Source organism: Cuculus canorus, chromosome Z (genome assembly GCF_017976375.1).
Source record: "Cuculus canorus isolate bCucCan1 chromosome Z, bCucCan1.pri, whole genome shotgun sequence".
Taxonomy (NCBI): domain Eukaryota; kingdom Metazoa; phylum Chordata; class Aves; order Cuculiformes; family Cuculidae; genus Cuculus; species Cuculus canorus.
The window spans coordinates 41829692-41850733 of record NC_071441.1 but is presented as its reverse complement, the minus strand read 5'-3'; the positions used below and the strand labels follow the sequence as shown (position 1 = coordinate 41850733).

The following is a 21042-nucleotide window of genomic DNA, read 5'->3' as shown; positions in this document are numbered from 1 at the left end:
GCTAAGACCAGCATGCAGCAGTTATCAATACATGAGCCCAGTGGGAAAATGTAGAGCAAGGACAACTTGCCCTTGGTGAAGGATGATAAGGAGTATTTAAAATGGACATATGCAAGCCCATGGGATCTGAAGGGGTGCAACTGTGAGTGCTGATGGTGCTGATGATGTCATTGCAAGACTACTCTTGATTACCTTTAAAAGGTCATTGTGATCAGGGGAGGGTCCCTGAGGTCTTTTGGGTAGCAAATGTCATTCCTGTCTCCAAGAAGGTCAAGCAGAAAGTTTCAGGGAACTGCAGGCTAGTCAGTTATTTCTCCATCTGTGGAAGGTGATGGAGCAAATTTTCCTGGGAGTCACTTCCAAACATATTAAAGACAAAAGGCAATTGTGAGTAATCAGTGTGGCTTTATGAAGGGGAAATAGTGCCTGACCAACATGATAGTAGCCTTTTACAATGACTGGTGTGATGGATGAGGGAAAGCAGTCGGTGTTGTTTATTCTTGACTTTAACAAGAATTTTGGCTTTGTCTCCTCTCACATCCTTGTGGACAAGCTGATAGAAGTGTGGATTAGGAAAATGACAGAAAGATGGTTTGTAAACTGGCTGAACAACCAAGATCAAATTATTATGATCAATCGCACAATGTCAGTTTTGGACAGGTGACTTGGCTGTACAGGGCAAGCTACATACTTTCACTCTGTAGGGGTTCTTGTGCAAGTTGGAAGAGCAAAGAGTTACTTGGCTTTGGGCCCTTAACGCAAAGTTTATTTTCTATCACTTCCAGAAATGAGATGAGTTAGGATGAAGTGCCGGTTGGAGTCTTAGATGATTTTAGAAAGATTCACGGAGAAGGCAATTGTTCTATTTCTGTTTTCTTTCATTGTTTCTCTCTGATGTTTCTGTTTGCTCTCAATTTTATCATGGTGGTCTTTAGAGAAATATTCCTCAGGTACCCCAGTACAAAACAGAACTAGTACAGCCCAGGAAACAAAAGGTATCTTCTTCCCTAGTGAGAGCCTTCAACTGCAATTGAACTGCACAGTTCAGATATGTGATCAGCACTGCAGGAATTCCTGTCTAGGCAGGCAAGTGGTAGCACTAACTTAAGTTGTGTGTGAGGGAGGGTGATTCAAGGTGCTACTGTGCAATGCTGTGTTCCTTTCACACTTGGCACAGATTTCACAGGCTGTGTTGTGCTATAAATAGACAGTTAAAAAAAAAAAAAAAAAAGGTGAGCTATAGGAAAATCCTGAATGGCAACTTTCACCTGGTTTTGGGGTTTCCTCACCTTCCTTCAGAACCGAGTCCTCTTTCAGTTTCAAGCCAGAGCTGGTGACAGGCCTTACTGCACAAGGTCAAAACAAGAGGAAAAGGGACGCGTGAGGCAGTATTTTGTACTTGGCTCTTTCGTACTGAGCGTGCAGACCAGACTTGCATCTGCATATGAAGGGCCAGGCTGATACACCTCCAGAAGCACACCAAAAGGGTCTGCAAGTCTCAAAGGAAGCAGTGTAGTCCCATTAGGAAGGAAGAAGCCAGATTCCTTTTCTGTAGGCCTTTGTCTGGTCACTGGTGTTCCTTTATTTTTATTCCTTGTGACAAGTGAGATGGTGTTTCATTGTTCGGTGAGAAGTGAGATGGTGGTCCTTGTTCAGGGATGCAGCCAGGAGCATTTTTTTTCTTGCTAGTGTCTGCTTGTAGACACCAAGGAAGGAACATATCTTTTCGCTTTCTGTCTGAGGAAGTAGTGCCCCAAATGATGGTTACTCATTGCAGCAAATTTATGGTTTGAGAGAGATCTTTTGAGTGCTGTCAGGTAAGAGGTGAAGCTAGAAGTTTGGTGGGTGGTTACCTCATCTCCTTTTATTACATTTATTCACTCTTCAAAGATAATGTTGCAGAAGCTTTTGAATGGCTTTAACTTTTGTGGTGTTACTTTCTTGACAGAATTTTCCAGATGAATTTCTTTTAAGGAAAAATTTCCACCAGCTTTAATACCTAGCTTTAAATGCCAGATCACTAAAAGAACAAGTTTGTTGCAGTTGAAATCAAAATAGAAACTTCCAAATGCATTGCTTAATTACTGTAGAAATCATGATCCCAAAAAGTCCAGTGCAAAATGGACATTGGCAGACATGCAGGTCAGAAAGTGATCTTGAATTTCCATTCTGATTGTTGGGTCTTGTGATTCTGTTGGTGTTTACTGGACCCACAAATAAAAGAAGTCCATACAGCAGTAAATTTTCTCTCAATATTATGCTGATCCCAGGCTTAGAGCACTGGCTTGCTTCCTCTTTTGCAGAGGTATCCTGTTCGTTGTGCGATGAATCATTCATCAGTGCAGTCCATCATCATCAGGGTTTTACTTGCTATTTCTCCATTTCCTTTTTTATTGAATGACACATCTTACTTGCTTCATGTGTTTGTCTCTTGCATTGTGGAGCTGGAGCTCCTGATATGGAATTGATAAGAATGGTTTTTATTTAATTTTTAGGTAATTATTTTATGATCTTCCTCTATGAGATTTTGTTTATTTAAAGGATTTTGTGGAAACCCAGTCACATTCCTTTTCTTTTTTCCTTTATATTCCACACTTCTAAGTAGTTACCAAGCTTTTTGAACTCCTGCCCTCTAATGGGTGTTATTACCAGAACTATATTATTTCATTATAAATAGGAAGAATTTTTCTTCAACACTTTTTCCTCTGTCAGAAACATAATAGTTTGACAGCTGTTTTGCCACTTTGACATATAAATTAACAATCAGTACCTATGTTTTATGTCCTCCTTCCCTGGCCCCCAGGGATAACTTTTTTAACAACGCCTGTACCACATCTTTAGAAGATATGTCAGGGGCAGGTTATTAAACAAATCCTGGCAGGTGGGCTGCTCTGTTTTTAGGATCTCCTGCCCCAACTCATGTTTTTGAAGCCCTGCAAACAGGGATTGTACCCTCATTTTGTTGGTACAGAAATGTGTTATTGTGCCACACAGAGTGAAATCTTCCCATTGGGGGGAGAAGCTCTGCTCCATGCAAAGAAAAGAACAATTAGACAAGGGGCACAGTAAAGTGAACTTTGTCCACTTGAAAAGTACAGGTGTCTAGACAGCGAGCAGCCTTCGTCATTCACTGTGAGTGGCCCCGTCAGGGCAACAGGTCATGCTGCTGTCATAGCCCTCTCATATGTCCCTTTTTGTTAAGGTCTGCTCTTCCAGAGCATCCTCTGATGGACTCAGTGGTGGCCAGGCTGGTATGGTCTGAGCTTAGCAGAACACTGCTTTGGTTTCTGCCCTGTGGGCTGATGCTAGGTAAGCAGGACCTGCTAGCAGGAGTGGAGAGTTGCAGAGGAGAGCTGTAGCCAACCAGAACAGGATTTTTGTCATCCTTCAGTTTACTGTATTTTATCTCCCTGCCTGTGTGGGGCACATAAATCTCAATGTGTGTTAGTAGACAAAATGACTCAGCATGACTAAGATCAGGAAGCTCTCACTTGGTGTTACTCGGAAATCACCATGCGCTCCCACTAGCTGGGAGTCACCATTCAGCAGAGCACAGGGGTTTGTTCACTGCGGAACCGAGTGCCTCTAATTGCACAGCACCCCCAGGCTGAGCCTGCCTGAAATCCTTTTTCTACAGTACAATTTGCATTAGCCACCATTGTTCGTGTCCACATCAAGCACCGTTGTTCACATCCGTATTAGGCTTTTGGCTTTCAAGGCTAGCAGAAACCACTAAGTTACCCAGATGGTCTCTAAAGTACTTCTGCAGAATTTCTTCGACTGATTTGTGCCTTTCTTTTCATTTCCCAGAAAAATCGCTATGAGATTTACGTTGGCCTCCTGAAAGAAGGAGTGAAGGAGCTGCTGAGCGGAGGAGAGAATGATGGACCAGGACTGAAGAAATCCCACTCGAGTCCCTCATTAAATCAGGAGTCTCCAGTCAGTGCCAAGGTGAAACGCAATGTCTCGGAGAGGAAGGACTACAGGCCAGAAACACCCAGCATTAAGCAGAAGGTCACTTAGGGTGGAAATAATGAGGGGAACAGCCATGCAGCAAAGTACTGGTGGTCAAATTTTTTTCAAAATAACCTGTCATTCACAAAACAAAAAAGTGCTTCTGCCTGAATGGGGTGTTAGTGACATTTTCTATTGTATATTTTGCTGTTTCTGTGCAGATTGTGGGAGATGTCTTTGCTCCTGCTTTGCTTTGTTAATTTATCATTTAGCAATTGAAGCATCGGAACTTTTTTGTGTCGTTCTGTTTCTAAAGGAGCTGGGGGAGGGGTAGAGTGCTGTGACATATATTCTGTCTCTTCCCCATTTATCTCCTCCCATCGGCACGTGGCTTTCATCTCTCAAGTCACTTGTCACTTTATTTATATGGTGGGTGGGAAAAGTAACTGGACAAATGCTGCGGTGCTGTGAATGTGAGCTGTAGCTGTGAGAAAAGTTGTGCGAACAGGCAGCTGCAGAAGGCTGGCTAGAACCTACGGTCCTGGGAATGCTGGTTTCCTGACAATGCAGAGCATGTTGGTACTGGTACTTAGCAGTGGGTGCTACAGTAAGTAGTCACTGCTGCTTATCGCTATTGCATTGACCCTGGACCCATGAGCATGAAGGAGTGAAACCTAGAAACCTCTGGCAATGCTGGGATGATGGCATTGGAATAAGTTGCTTGCTTCCTTCCAAGCAAAGAATCTTCTCCTGAGGTAGCAGGCTGAGGGGTATTCAAACCCATGCTGTCTCTGCAGACACAGAGATTAGGGATTACCCAGATGGAAGGGCTAACTGGGTTTTAAATTTGTTTTCAGAGGAGGCTGCTGTAGATGTCAGCCATTAGCATTGTATTTTAAAAGCAAAGGGTCTCTGTGTAGTTTTTAACTATACGCTTTCCCTTAGCTGCTATATAGAGCCTTATGATAGATTGTGCCCTGATGCTTCCTCTTCCAGGAGTTTCCTTGTTAGTGTGCACTCATAGGTGTTTGCAATTTCTTTGCTAGTGACAAAGCACTTTGCCTTTTCTTTTCAGGAAGGGATTCTCTTAAGCTCCCCAGTTTCCTTCTTTAGCTCACATATAGGTGGAAGAGACTGGTGCAGAATGGGGAAGGTGACAGACATGTCTTTGTTGTGGGCTAGGATTTCATGCCATTCTGGCTACTACGTGCCTGGAGGCCAGCCCAAGGCAGACTCAGTTCTGGCAGATACAACCGTCCACCCACAGGGAGCCATCCAGCCTTGCAGCTCCTGTGTACCCTGCACCAGGCTTTTGGAGGGGAGTACAGGACAGGGAGAGACCACCATGCATAGAGCTTTCCATACCTGAAAGTCCCCTGTTTGTGACACAGACCTTTGGGGTGTCCAGCAGCCTTGAGGCACAGGGAGTAGCAAGATGATGTAGAAATCATTTTCCTGCTTCTTAAAAGCCCGAGTTTTAATCTCGTATTTGATACTGGCCTGCTGGGTGAGGTTTGCTAGGTCTCTCCTGTTCTGTTTCACCTTTCCTCCTATGCAAAGTGGTGTAACAAAGCTGTCCTTTCCTGCAGAGCAGTGTGATGTTAAGGGCCAGTTGAAAATTGTTTGTTGTTGTTATTTTTGTTGTGCCTGGCACAGGGTGGCCTTCGATGGAGGCATAAAGAAACGTCAAGATGAATGCAAAGACTGTTTAGCAGTAGAATGGTATTTCCAGCCCAAATAGTCTAAGAGCTACATATCAAAAAAAAATGACCACCTGAGGGAATTTGTGGTCTGCCAGACTTCTTGAATGGTCCAAGTCAATTAATCTAGCTTATTGAACTGCCAGTTCAGAAGGCAGGACAGGGAACAATCAAAGACAGAATGACCTTAACAGGCGCTGCATAGCTTGCCTCCCCCACTGAGAACCACTGTGCACAGCTTCCCTGGTGCTGTGCTTCACTATTGGCTGCAACAAAGATGTTGCGCTCTAGGATACCAGGAAGTGTTAGAGCAAATTGATCCTTGCAGTTGCAGCCTGGCAGCAAAACCAGATGGGAGTATTTCCACTTGCCGTGTTAGGGTGCACACACACCTGGCATCTGCCATTGAGACTGGCTCTGTCCTAGAAGTCAGGAGGTTGGCCCATAGCCTGGCAAAGCTGCTAAAAACTGCAGAGGCCTGTGTAGAATCCATCAGCTCTTCTGAAGCACTGGGGCTTTGGAAGTTGTGCATGTTTGCTACAGTGGAGCAAAAGTTCAGTCCTCTTCCTGAAGAAAAGAGATGCCTTCTGCTGCTGAAGCCAAAGTGATGTGGTGCAGCATGCTGTATTAGGAGACTCAGTGTCGACAGGTGCATGATAGTACTCATTGGGAGAGATTGTTTGAATTAATCAAGTGTGACAGATCAACAGCTCATGAAGGGGAAACAAAGCCAGGAGATCCCTGCAGCTGTTCATTATGCTCTGGTGGTTTAAAGCAAACAATCAGAAGAGAGAGAGAAGAAGAAATGCATTTAGAGAATTCCGAATGCGCATCTGAGAAGAAAACGTGTCTTGTCTTAGATAACGGCGTTAGAAAGCGTGCAGCAGAAACAAAAAAAAAGATGTGCAGCTTTGTAAATGGGACCTGCTTGGCTGTCAGGGCGTGGTTGTCTAGATCAGCTTTTTGAAGGCAGGCTGGAACATGCTCAGCAAACCTCCTGTGATTATGAAGTGCAGTGCTTTAAAAGGCAAAGAAGTGACATTTAACTTTTTTCCCCCAGCTTTTAAAATATTCTGGTTGCTGTAGACTGCAGTTAAATTGCTGAGCTCAAAAAGATATTATTCCTGTAAAATGCATTTCACAGCTTTGACACAGAAACTGGATAATTCCTCTTCAAAGTCGTTGCAGAGGAGATGATATGAAGCAATAGAAAAAGTCAAAAAGTGAAATGCTGAAATGATTTTTTTTAATTTATTTTTCATTATTTATTCTCTATTTTCATGTATACTTGTAAATGGATTAGAGTATATTTTTCAAGTCTCACCTGGGCTTAGCATATGCAGTTTTTCTCTGCATTTTTTAGTCATTAAATATTTGTTGAGCTTGGAGCACTCTTGGTGAGACTGCCGAGGCGTGCAGATTAGTTTACTGAGATTTTGTCAGTTTCTGCTCAAGTTTTAATTAATGCCATTTTGCTTCATTGGTTTACAGATTCTAAGCATCACAGGCACCCACGTGAAAATGCACGTATCTGAGGCTGAGCAAAAAAGGTGATCCTTTTGTGAATGCCTAAGGCTCCTGGACTTCCTTGGGAATAGGATTATCTACTAAGCAGTACTGTAATTTGCTCCCTTCTGTGCCCTCGTTCCTTCCCATGCTATTGTAAAGGGTGGGAGCAGGTTCTCAGGAGGTCTCAGTGGTGCATATTCTTGTGTGGTACCACTGAGCGTCTGGCCGGATAGCTCTGCATTATACCCAGTACCCTGCCTTTCTTTACTGAAATGTTTGCCTTCAGCAGAGATCAATGCTTGACCTTAGTGATTCAGGAGCTGCTGTTGCAATATGATAGGATACTCCAGCCTTCCTCTGGGACCCACCATGCACGTGAACTCGATATCAGCAGAGCAACCTGCAGCATTCTGGGTGTGTTCCGTGTGAGCAGGAATTACTGGCAGACCACCGTGAGTGTGTGCGTGTGTGAGCCAGCCTTTGTGGCGGTGGTGCAGAGAGGTGTCATCCTTCCTTGTCATCCTTCCTGCTGCTGTGTGCAACTGTCACTGAAGCAAAGCTTCTGCCTGTTAAGAAGGAGAGTGCTAGGAGGGGAGCCAGATTGGGCCAACAGCTGCTTGCATCCTCCCTCTCAAGATGCCGACAGAGGTCCTGGAGAAACCTATTCTGCTCTGAAGCACTGCTAGTTGCTCAGCCTCCAGGGACTGAAACATCTCCTCTCCAAGCTGCAGGAGGAGAGGCAGGAAATGACATGATATGTATGACATGCACCTGACAGCAGAGAGGAAAGGACAAAATTGCTTTCCCCTCTCTCTACTCAGCAACTAAAGCAGGTGAGATGAAGCCAAAACCGTGCTTTCAGCTGTGAGTCAGCCGGCTGCAAGGGTCCAGTTGAGATGGTTTTCATTCAGCAGTGACTGTAAAAGAGACTCTCTGGACTGGCTGTGTGTTTGTGTGCATCTTGCAGATAAATCATGCATCATGCATGCACCAGTGACCATGACTTCAGCTTTTAAATCCAGTATTTATTTTGTCTTTAATTGACGTAGCAAGTCAGCCAGCAGAGTGATTAGTGCAGTGGAGCTGTGGGGGAATGCGGTTCAGCTGTGATGCCAACTCAGACACCTTTTCATCTATAGCCAGCCACTTGTAAACGGTTACCAGAAGCTTTCTAAGGGCTCGCAACAGCTCATCCCGTAAGTGTTTTCCCTCTGATCATGCCTTGTCCCATGGTGTGGTCTGTCCATTTCTGGGGGCTCTCCTGGAAAGTGGTGCTCAGCACATGCCTGTTTTGAGTAGGAGTTTGAAGACCTAGCAGACCTCTGGAAATCAGAATTATTTGGTGACTTTTCACAGCTCCAGTGCATTCTCATATCAAAGCATGTTGTTTTTCTGGCTTGAAACACACAATATTTTTGCCTTTCCCCAGGACAGGAACGAGGTTCTTCCTACATTAGAGCAGTCCCTTCATTGAGGAGGTGATTGTGGCAGTGCAGAAAGTCAAAGGTGGCAGGGTTATCATTGGGCTTCTAGGGGCATTGCATAGCAATGTATTTGAAAGTAGGGAAGGCTTTTCTCTGCAGAGGGTGTACCACTTACTGTGTCTGCATTCTCCATCTCTGAACCAATTTTGGCCTTATAGCAGTTAGTCTGACAGCTCCTCCTCCTTTTCTGTCAAGCTGCTCCTGTCTGTCATCTTAGCACCTCAGCTGCTTCTGTATAACAGGTCTCTTTCCTTCCACGCGTGCAGAAATCCAGAAAATTTGACTGTCCCATCTTGCCTTGAGAAAACCTGCTCTTAAGCAGTGCTGTGTTGAATGGATAACCGTGTGAATGCCTTTTTCATTCTGCTTGTTGGTAGCCTGTGTTTCCAGCCACAGTTACAGCTGGGAGGTGTGAGGTGGAATTTCAGACAGCCGTGATCCTCTAGCATTATGCTGCAGGGATGCAGGATCCCTCCTCCCATACTCAGACCAGACACTTGTGACATTCCTGGTTTCCTTTCCAAAAGTCTCAGAGGCAGAGGCAGCACGTGCTGTGGGAAAACTTTGAAACACTGTTTTGCAAGGAGTTGAGTACTTCCCAAATCAGCCCATACATTTTGCAGCCTTTTGGGGAGCTGTGTAAAAAAAATAAAAAATAAAATGCCATTTTCAGCCAGTGTCCCTTAAACACAGAGGGTTGCCGGAAACACTAGCTGTTTTTGGAGAAGCAAAGGCAGTGTTGCATACCTAATCCCAAGCAATCTTCCAGTTTGCTGCTTGCTTAAACATTCCCCGGTATTATTCTCCCCAGGCTGTGGGGCATCACATCTGCTCTGAGAGGGCAGTTATGAAGTCCGCATTTCTCCCTTGAGCATGACCAGTGCTCCCCAGCGTGTGTTCCCAGCATCTGATATCTAGGCTGTCTAAAGGGGCAAGTTTAAGAAGCTGTTTCAGGAATTTATTTGAAAGAGCTGGTCTCCAGCTCATGACTTTTAGAGGATAATTTAGTGCATATAGAAGCAGTATGCCCAGCCCATCCTCTCTCTCAGCACCACAGGTGTAATACAGTGAGCTGCTTCACCATGTGGGAACTGAACATTTTGTCCAGCAACTGTTTTTTCGTTGTCAGCCTCCAGAGAAATGATGGCGCCTAAGCTGAGCAGCAGTGCATAAGACAGTGATCCTGGAGGAAGATAGATGGAAAGCCAGTGCTACCTCCATGGCTGGTCACCTGCTGGGGACTGTGTGCTTGAGTATCGCTCTCAGTGCTGAGGGATAATTAGAAATCCTGGCTTTGTTTTCCACCTACACTGTGCTGCTTGAGGCACTGTCCCTACCACCTGCTGCCTTTTTCCCTTTTGACAGCAGCACCCTCATCCAGGCGTGCCACGGTCCCATTGTTAGGAAGCTGGTTTAAATACCAGCAAGAAGGGCAAGAGGAATGTGTCTGGGTGCCATCTGGGAGTATCTGCTCGCCTGCTGGCAACACCCAGTTGAACAGTGAATGGCAGCAGGCTCAGCCCTGCTTACAAGAGGTTACCTTGCTCATCTGTTTTGTTAGATTCATTGGGACTGTATTTTAGTTCTTTATTAGAGCACTTCCCTTATCAAATGCAAGCAACAGCTTCTTGGAAGGCTGCAGCATTGACATGACTTTGCTCCTGTGGTTGGAAGGAGTGAACATAGGCCAGCCCGAAGTGTTCTCTGTCCTTCTCTTTTAACAATGAACTATGTAAAAAATATAATTGTTTAAACAATTAACGACCTCCCATGGCATCTGCTGTTAAATCTGTGCCAGGAATCAGCTTGGATAAAGGCCAGAGGTTTATTTGGACCAAGAAAAAGTATATGACTTATCAATGCAAGGACTGAAAGTGCTACAGACTGAAAGGGCAAGATTTTTCTCTGACATAAACTGTTGTAATTAATAGCCACTCTGTGGCAGTTGTCCTGTATGTAAATCACCTAAATGAAACCAGCATAACAAGACACTTTTTTTCTAAGTAGGCAAGGTTTCAGCTTCACCTTGGGCCAAGTTAATACCCTGGTGTAACCACAGAGCAGCTAGCCAAGCTGCTGTGTAGACTTGTTTCATGCAAAATCCTCTGACTTCGCTGAGCCTCTCACTGGTACAACTGAGATCAATAACATCCAGTCTGTGTCACTGCACAGGGCAAACTCTATCAGTGATATAAGTCTTACATCACTAACATGCTTGTGAAAACCTCATGCCCAGTGCTGTCAAATTCTGAAAGACTGTGGGATGAGAACAGGGGTGGGTTGTATGGGGTGTTTTTTTAATTTGTACATATACATGACAACTGTATCCTCTTACTCGAGGCTAAGATTATAACTTGGCTAAAAGAACAGTTTTTTGGTGATTTGAAAACTTTAAAATTGCTACTCTCTGCGTGAGGTACAATCTGAGGCTTATATTACTTGGTTAACGTGTCTAGGTGATGCCTATAGATCTGTTTATGTATTTCATAGGTGTAGTGTGGCTTCTGTGGCTCAGCACTCCAAAGCCTGCTGTTCTTTTCTGAGGCTTATTTTGGTCAAAGCACTTCAGCAGCTGCAAACTTTGTTAGGATGCTTGTTATTCTAGTTATTCTGAAATTAGGTTAAACAGTCATCAGAGCTTTTGCAGATTTAGAGTATCCCTTGAGCTGCCTTGATCTCCATCTGTTGTCCACCAGGGGCTGCCTGTTGTTCTGCATGTTGAAAGCAAAGGCATATATCTCAGAGTCTAGGCAAGGAAGCTACTGGGTGGGATTTTCTGATAGCTTAACACTGGGTTAACCCTCTCCCTGGTGACGTCAGCCAGTGCCTGCCCTGGGCAGCATCTGTGCTGATGACTTCTTAAAATCACACTCTGGGGATATAACGTGCAGCTTTGCTTCTGAAAATGTTGACCTTGCTCTGTGAAAATTCAGCAAGAGGACATCATGTCCAAAAGAGTTCAAGCAGGACAGGTACCTGTCGTCTCCAGCAGCTACAGCTGTACAGCAGCAGTGAGGGTTTCTTTCTGTACAGATTTCTGGAAGAATGTCTGGCTCGTCAGCAGGGAGAAGAGCAGCAGGCCTGAAGTATCTCTTTTGGGCATCTTGTATGCCTCTCAGAGGTTTCCCCTGGGAGGTTTCAATGACCTTTTAACAAGTTGCTATTCTAAGTAAGAAGACATAAGGTAACCCAGTGGGTATTCCTATTGCACTCTAGTCAGGGCAACACTAATATTATCTGCATTATCCCTGGAAAGGGATAGCAAAGCTTGAGAGTTGATTCTTACCTGGAGTTATAAAACTCTTACCATACAGTTACATTGAAACACTTGAGCAACCTCAGTGAAGCCATGCCTTTGTACTTCACTGGACCATGGCCAGAGTGATTGCTGGACAGAGACACAAGTAGACTGCAGCTCAGGATGAAATGAAGAGGGACATCCACATCAACTTGTTTTGGGCAAGTTGTAATCCTATAATCCTTTTTTAGGCACTGAGCTTCTTTCTTGGGTTACCTTCCTCCCATGGTGATGTAATGGGAAGATGAACGTCAGTACTGTTGCACTCAGAGTCATGGTTAGGAAGTGTCATTTGCCCTCTACCTGAGCTGTTGCAGTGTTGATTCCCCTTAAACTGAGAATTTTCAGTTACTCTTGTGCGGTACCCATATGGGAAGAGTAACTCTTGGTAGCAGTAGTACAGAAAAACATTTTGCACTTGCGTGTACACACACCCTGTGCACCTCTTGTGTGCAGATCTAACTTTACAGCGCCTGACAGCAGTCCTTGCAAGATCTTTCCTCTGGGTGGCCTCCTATCCCTTTTGCCAAGTGTAAAAGCGTTTTTTTGATAACCTTGAACTCAGTTCAGTCTCATCAGTGAATCGCTGCAGTGTTTTTCATGCAACACTAGAGACGCAATCCCAGTCTCACTACTTTGTGGTAATTTCTTGGTCTGCTGTGCAGCAGCATTGAAGTAGTCACTAGATCTTTTCCAGCAGCATGAAACTTGCTGCTCTGACTCCTGGGGCAGTTGTTGTCTCAGACTTGTGGCTATCCTACCAGGCCACCTCGTTTTGTCACTGGGACCATGTGCGGCCAGAAAAGCGTACTCCACAGAAGTTAGAGTCAGAGCTGTGCAGACTTAAGTCAAGCCCTGGTTTATGGGAGATGTTTTCATGTGCTGCTGATGTCCATAAGGACTCAAACATATACTTGCTTACACAGAGATGCTTTCCTGAAGCAGAGTTGTCACTCTTTTCTACAGGTACCACAGGATGTCCTCCCTTATTCTGCTTCATGTAACTGGTACTAGAATGATCATTTCCTGATAAATGAAGGCACTTAATTAGTCCTCTTCGCCTTGGAAGATGGGCTTTTGGGGATATTGTTATATCATTTAAAATAATATTTTGGAATTTAAGTTTACATTGCTTTATTTTTCACTTGAGGTGACTGTATATAAATATTTTCCTCTATTTTATCATTGCTGATAAAGTAAGCCTACAGTATACAGAAAATAATTTGCCTTTGATGTATTGAAACTGTGAGATATAAAGTAGACTTCTCTCTTGTGTCCATGTTCCTGACTATAACTCTGTTCCTCTGTGTTTTTATAAGTTGGAATAAATGTTGCTTACGGGCAACAAAGAGCCTGCAAGCCTCCCAATAATTTTTATGTAATTGAAATCAAGCAACCCTAGTGAAGGATCTCACATATGTATAATGAGACATGTATATGTAAAAACTTTAGAAAGAAATAAACCAAATGTATTTCATCTTGTGCAGTTGGGTGTTTTTTATTAAAGTCCATATTGTTGCTTCCTTCAAGTAAGAATTTGAAGATGGCTTTACCAGTTCTGACTGCCTGCTCAGGGAAGATGCAGACCAATAAGCTAGTGGAACCCTTTTCACAGTGCACCCTTCTGATTTCTGGCAGTCGACAGTCTCAAGGTTTTCTGAGCTGGAGGATGCCTGTACTGTCTGCCTTATGGAAACAGTCTGGACCTGAATAACTCTGCCAGGGCAGAAGCTACTGTGACCCCCACCTCCCCCCCCAAATATATAGCAAATACTCCTTACCAAAGGAAGCACAATGAGGTCGATGGTTGAGGTACTCAATGGCACCAGTCGTTGTATGCATGCATGCTAGCCCTGTGTAAGGGCAGCTGGAACATGTCTTGTTTGCACCACTGCGAAACGTGGCTTCTCTGGGCTGTTACAGACTGTGTAGCCTGCAGAGTTACCACTACTTAGCTTTGAAGAGGTACACAGAACTCACTGATTAAATGTGGACTCACCAGCACATCTGTTGGAAGAAGGAGGTTGCAGCAAACAGATGTTCAGCAGTGACTGCAAGTTGATCTCAAAATTTTTATGAGGTATTTTGTTTGAGAAAACTGTGAGGGCTGGGAATTACTGTTGGCCTGGTGGATGGGAAGCAAGGACTCATGAGAGGCAGAAAAGTCAGAGGTGTGACTGGGTAAGAAACAATTGCTGTCCAGCCTGAGAGGAAACAGGCTGTATAACACACAGAAAGCAAACAGCCTTATGCTTATAATTTTGGGGTCAAACATGACTCAATGTGGGAAGATACGATACTGTGTAGAGAGTGAAGGCAAACGAAGAGGACATGTTCAATACTGGGTGGGGCATAGAGATGCTTTACAACAGTCCTGGGAGATTGTATTTGGAGACAATGGTAGGTAAGATGTTTTTTCTTACCAAGATCTCTGTGAGTGTTTGTCTTGAGATGATTGCTTCTTTGTGTTGTTTTCCTCCTAGAGACTCAGCATGTTGCCTTTTGATGAATGGCAAGACCTCCAGCACTTAAGATAGTTATGCACTTTTTTTATCACACTATGCCATGGGATGTCAGATTTTTCTCATTGCTGTTCAATTCTGGTTACTTCAAAGCACTCAGAGTTTTTGTTTCCAATGCATTCTCCTAGATTAGTATGTATTTAATGAAAAGACTAAACAAAGTGGAGGTGAGAAAGGGTGTGAGTATTTTACAAAGATATGTTAAATGCCTCCTCTAAGCCCAAATTAATGTTTTAACCATGTATCAATGTTAATGTCAGTGCTGTTTACCACATCTTTTCCTATTTTGTCTTCTTAGCTGACAAAGTCAACACTGAGCGTTTTCTGATGATTTTCTGCCTGGAATCATTAGTCACGTCACGTTGCTTGCAATGCATTAAACTAGAAGAAAATGACAGAAAAAATGCAAAGTGAAAGACAGATGCATTTATATTCTCTTCAATGTCCGTTTTCAGTTCCAGTTTACGAGTACAGAATATAATAATTCAAGGAGCCTGAAAGGGCTATGTGTGTATGCAGGTGAAACCCCCACAGTCCACAGAAGCTACACATCTCTTTGGCTAGTTATAAATAATGTAGCATGAGAGAGCCACTTAGCCCAAGACTAAAGTACAACTTGGTAGGAAATTGTCATCAGTATATCTTAGATTAGAAATGGGAAGAAAGTTCTTACACAGGAGTGCACTGATGTACTACACTGTCCTCCCAAATGGCAAGAAAAGGTCAAAAATATGCAGTAGCCTTTAAAGTATAGCTTGAAGGGGAATAATGTGATGATGACCCAGATTTTCATTTGCCAGGCCATTGCATGTTCCAGTTCTTTCTCTCTATTTGCTGCTAAATTGATGTTTCTCAAAAGAAATTGTGCCAGCCACTATACTAGCCCTTTCTCTCAGAAAAAGGGCGATCCTAGAAAACATGAACTACCGCACAACAGCTAGCCACCATGTGGGATTTGCTGTCATGGTCCTGTTCATTTTAGGGGATCTCTTCTTGTCCCATTACACAGGTAGTTTTTGGGTGGATCAGGTACATAGATGATGTGGGTCTTTGTTTTGTTGGTCTGCTCTTAACAACAAGATGAAAAACAAGCTTCACTGGGATGAGATGGAGGAATCAAAGCTGAGTAGACTCATTTGCTTCAAAGAATGCGTAGGGTAATGTATTGCTGTTATGAAATGGAAATTTGCAGGGAGTTTTGGCTCCCTGTACTCAGACAGGATGTATAAGGAGTATTGTATGAAGCTGAGATTGCCCCAGTAACAATTTCAGAAGCTCCAGACTTTGGTACAGATGTTGCTGAATTGGGCCAGTGAAGCAAAAGTAACAAGGAATGTATTGCGTTCTAGGGAGGAGCTTAGGCAGAGAAAGGGGAGGTACAAGGGTGGCAAAAAGGTTGTCCCAGAAATAGAAAAAAATATGTTTAATATCTTTATCAATGATCTGGAAGAGGAGATTGAATGCTCCCTCTGTAAGTTTGCAGATGCCACCAAAGTGGGTGGGAGCGTTGATCTGCTTGAGAGTAGGAAGGCTCTGCAGAGAGACCTGGAAAGGCTGGATCAGTGGGCTGAGGTCAAATTGTATGAGATTCAACAAGACCAAGTGCAGGGTCCTGTCACATCTCCCACAAGGCCTTCTCTGTTCACGAACAACAGGGCCAGTGGGGCGCCTTCCCTAGTCGGTTCACTCACCAGTTGTGTCAGGAGGTTGTGTTCCATGCACTCCAGGAACCTCCTAGACTGTTTCCTCTCTGCTGTGTTATACTTCCAGCAGACATCTGGTGAGTTGAAGTCTTCCACAAGGACAAGGGCTAGCAATCGTGAGACTTGCCCAGGTTGCTTGTAGAATACCTCATCAGTCTCTTGTTCCTGTCTGGGCTGTCTAAGGCAGACTCCCACCACGCTATCTGCTTTATTGGGCATTCCACTGATTTTTAGCCACAGGCACTCAGCTCTATCATCACCATCGTTAAGCTCAGTCACCATCATTGAGCTCAATTATGTGGCACTTTGGGACATGGTTCAATAGGCATGGGGGTATCAGGCTGGTGGCTGGACTTGATGACCTCAGAAGTCTTTTCCAACCTTAATGATTCTATGAATAAGGTAGAAAATCAGGCAAAGAACAAAGGATGGGAGAATCTTCTGAAAGGAGGAGTGCAGGTGTCTACAGATGGCAGTGACGCTGACTTGCAAACCTCAGCCAGTGGGACTCCCTCTTGAGCTTTAGCTGAGGTCTGTATCTGAAGAACTCAGCCTGTGTTTTTTTCTCTCTGCAGAGGGATAGATTTCCACCCTGGTGATAGGTTTTCCTCCCTGGTGTAGGGAGGGAAAGGTGGTGGTTCTGTAAGTGAACAGCAGATGTGCGTGAATCATAAGATTTGAGAGTGTGAGATTAATGGCTTTTTTATTTTGTGTAATAGGGCAGAAAATAGTATAGTTGCAGATTAGTAATAATGATGTGTTTGTTTGATAATCAGTATACTGATTATTTAATAAATTGACCGGTTTCTTAGTAATGTGTTGCTTAATCATTAAACACTGTAGTTTCCTGAGTCAGTTACATCTTGATATTGCAACGCAAATGAAGAGAGTTGCTTCCAAATAACTGTTACATGGAGTGAAAGGTTCCAGGACAGTTCCTACCTAGTCTTCACTTGCTTCAGACACAACAAATTTATTGACTTAGACAACTGCAAGGATGTTTGTAGAAATATTTGAAAATATTTGAAAATATTTGAATTACGCAGGAACTCTGCCAGTGACCACAAGCACCCAGCTAAAAAAAAAAAATAGTTTTGAGAATGCAAAAATAACAGTAAAAAGGGCATATTGGGAAAGAAAAGTCTGTAAATTAAAACCTCAGGGACACATTTTTATAGGCCACAAGAATCGTATTTTCTCAAAGACCAAATATTGCTTGTCTGCACGTGTAAAGGCACTGGTGGGCCTTTATCTATGTAGTCTTGAAATGTAGGTGAAACATACTGTACAGATAGCTGGAAGACTGCAGAAGAAAGCAGAATATAGCAAAGCGGTTTGCAACCTCTGTGGAAAAGAGGATGGCAAGGAGGGTTTGCCCAAGACAAGTGCAACCAGGAACTGTTTGAAAGCCAAAAGCAAGGAGAAAACTGAACAAGGCTGTAAGTAAAAAGCATGGGAGGCAACTGAACAGCACACAGATTTAGTTATCAATTGTAAAAAGCTATCCTTTGATAAGAAAGGAGCAGCCACCTGCAAAAATTTTCTATGCCTCCTTTTGTGCAAGTACTATTTTGGTGAGAAGTTCTTATTCCCCCATTGTTTACAGAGGCACTTTGAACACTTTCAGGGCTGCTGTGGGGTCAGGAGAGCATGCTGTGTGCTGGCCTTCAGGGAAAACTGCTCAGAGTTAGTCAAGATAAATATTCTTTCCCGTGCTTTGTAGCTTGGAAGACAGCAGCATCTCCAGGTCTGTGTGCTGCCTGCTGGATAGAATGGCTTTGCTGGGAAGGGCAGAAAATCCCTCCTTTCCAAATGAAGCTGGAACCCATTTGCCCCTCATCACTACGCAGAAATTGTGCAAAATATGGGGGCTCGAGTGGGTGAGTGTTTTTCTTCTACCCAAAGAAAATGTCTTTGTTCAGCCAGAAATCATCTTTCTGATCTGCCTTGCCTTTTGACGCTGAGCTCAGAAGTGCACAGTAGACATACTCTGTCACCTCTTTGGGAAGGTGAATATTTTTAGTCATCTTGAGCAACTTTCTCCTCTCTGCCTAGGTGTCTAGTGTAAAAAAAGCACACTTTCTCTTTTCAGGGTAATTTTAACCAGGACTTGCTAACCAAGATGTGTGTCTCTGGTCATTTATTGTCAATAGAATCTTTAGTGCAGGCACATGCCCTTTTAAGAAATGAGCTTGGTCAAGGTCATGATGTGAATCCTGCTGTGAGAGTGTATGTGGAGAATGCTCCTGTCAAGTCAGAAGTGCACGTGTGATATCCAGTTGGTAGCTCACACTGCTTCCTTTCCGATCCCATCCCATCCCATCCCATCCCTCCCATCTGGAGCTGAACAGTGCTGGGCACCATGTAAGTACAAATACTGAGAGTGGGGTAGAAGGAGTCAAGGCCATTACCAGCATAATTACCAGAGTAATAAAGACACCACTTACTGCACCTTTGACTTCTTCCAAGAAGATGCTTACCATGGCAAAAACTTACAGTGGGCTGTGTCTGGGGTAAGAACACTCTCCGTGTCTGGGCTAAAACATACTGCTGGATCAGTTTTGTGAGGACCCTGCAGTCAGCCAATGATAGCAAGCACAAGTCCCCATTACCACAGCCATACCCACGCTGCGTTTCTCAGGCAACTGGAGTGTGGGTGGCAGTTAGAGGTTGTAATTGTTTCGGAGGGAAAAAAAAGCCCATATACACATACATACATGAAAAAATCCCACAACCCCCCCCCCAAAAAAAAAAAAAACCTAAACCAAAACCTTACAGCCCCCAGAGATGTGCTGTATCTGTGTAGCTGCAATTTCTGACTGCACTTCAGAGAAATTGTCAGAATCTGCATTCCTGCTGGCAGGGAGCCAGACTCCCTGGCACGCTGATTAAACTGTGTGTGGGCAAAATGTAGGCAGATGATGGGGACTGGTACAGTGAAACCTTGGAGAGCTTTGTTTTCCTTTGCTGCTGCTTTCTTTTTCTCTCCAAACTCCTTGCAGACTAGTTTTCTGACTATCCCTCATTGCACCTTCATTGGCCTGAACCTCTAGTATGAAAAAAAAACCATGAAGCCAGAAAGGCAGCTGCTCGTGGTACATTACCTCAAACGGCTCACTCACCTGCAGGAGCACAAATAACCCTCTGAGTGCAGTGAAGGTACTGAAGAGGCAAAAATGTTTGGTTACAACAATATAAAGGGAAATTTTGCAGGTGAATGAGAAACACTCCCCTGTGAATTGCCCAGATATTTACCAAGGCCCATGCTCCTGATCCAGCTTCAGCCTCCCGAGGAGCTCCATCTGTGATGGAGCATGGCTTTGCTTCAGTGAGCTACACAGCTGTTCTCTAGCCTAGGGTACCGGACTCCCTCTGGCTGACATGAGATGTCTGGCCAGGAAGCACTGGAGCTGGTGAGTTTGAGACATTAGTTTTCTAGTCAATCTGCTGCTTAAATCTTGCAGCCGTAGCTTTTCAAATGCCTTGTGTATGAAGACAGGAGCATTGCATCTGGCTGTCATGGTGAGTACCCTTGGTTTATACTGACTTGCTTGTTCATTACCTTTTCATTTAGTCTCTTGTCGTTTCTTTCAGGGCTTGCCAGCACACAGTTGGGAAGGTAAGATGAGTTGACCAGCCTTTTAGAGACACAGTATTCATTGGGTGGAGATGATTTTCAGGAACATAGTGGCTGAGCTCCACTGTGACTAAAGGTTGCTCTGCTTCCACGTGGGAGCTCATGCCACCAGAAAGGGTTTGACTAGATAGCTAAGCTTCAAGCAACACTACAACTCTACTTTAAAATGGATGAGCTGCACTGCCCTGTGTGTTCATCCTGAATCAAAAGGCAGGGTGGCCTCCATGCAGCCTAGACTCATGTGTGAGGGAAGCTAAATCCCTTTTTTAAATCTGAACATGCAAGCTGAATCCCTTTATTAAATCCCACAGCAATTTGATTCACATCTTTAGCTAATTCCTCTTAAACTTTCTAAGAGATTTGGCACAAACAAGTCCCCAGAGGTATTTTGCAGCCCTCTGGGCTCTTGCTACACTTGTGATTCATCAGATATGTCTTGATGTTTAGCTCAGTGTGCAATATGACTGACACAGCCTCCTTGCCAAGTGTTAGGAGCTGCACAAGTCTTGCAGGGCCATGCACGTGCCAGTTGTGCTGTCTGGGGGTCAGCCTCTCATAACTAGAGACAAGGGTCCAGTCCTCCAGGTAGGAGTTATCTGGAGTCTGGGGTGCCTGCTCCAGCACTCCACTGCTGTGATCTGCCTCTGTGCTTAGGGTCCAGGGAGGTTTCACCCTCAGCTTCCCCAGGAGCAGACTAAGGCCAGAGCTGCTGGTTGGCACTCCAGTTCTGCCTAAACTATTTTAATCACAAACTCTCCAGGGCAGGGACTTCAGCTGTGTACATTCAATAGTGATAAATATTAATCCCTAGCTTTGCAAACTGCTTGGCTTTCAGAGACTGGTATGACTTTAATGCAAAACACAAAAGGCCTGGCATGGTGTTTTATGAGCCCTGGGGAAAGTTTAGCTTGTTCGAATATGTACTTGGGTTTGAGTCACAGATGTGATCAATCAAAGGAGCAGTCTTTTCCCTCTGACTCACCAAGGCTGATTTCTTGAATTGGACTGGTTTAAATATCTAATTGATTCAAGCATTAAGTTCTTGGACTTGAAAAATTCTTGATGCTAAAACCACAGTGGAAGCAATGGACCCCTGCTCCAGGAAAGTCAAGGAAAAAAATCATTCAGAAGTGCTCAAGGCAGAAAAAAATTATTCCTCAGGTGCTAAAGGCAGAGGACATCTACTGGCTTTAATCAGCTAAGAATTAAGCACTGTGGGCAACGAGCTGTAAATT

General features: G+C 44.0%; 1 protein-coding gene across 9 annotated transcripts in view; it reads left to right on the top strand.

The window, feature by feature from the left end:
* Positions 1–12911, top strand: part of PSD3 (pleckstrin and Sec7 domain containing 3) — a 111065-nt gene extending 98154 nt beyond the window's left edge. For 8 of the 9 annotated variants that reach the window (XM_054053981.1, XM_054053979.1, XM_054053980.1 and 5 more), the window contains one exon: positions 3811–12911. In XM_054053981.1, coding sequence (XP_053909956.1) covers positions 3811–4023 — 213 coding nt within the window. In that variant the 3' untranslated portion in view covers positions 4024–12911. The remainder of the gene's footprint in view (positions 1–3810) is intronic. The other variant, XM_054053978.1, reaches the window with a different exon arrangement.
* The last annotated feature ends 8131 nt before the right edge of the window (positions 12912–21042 follow it).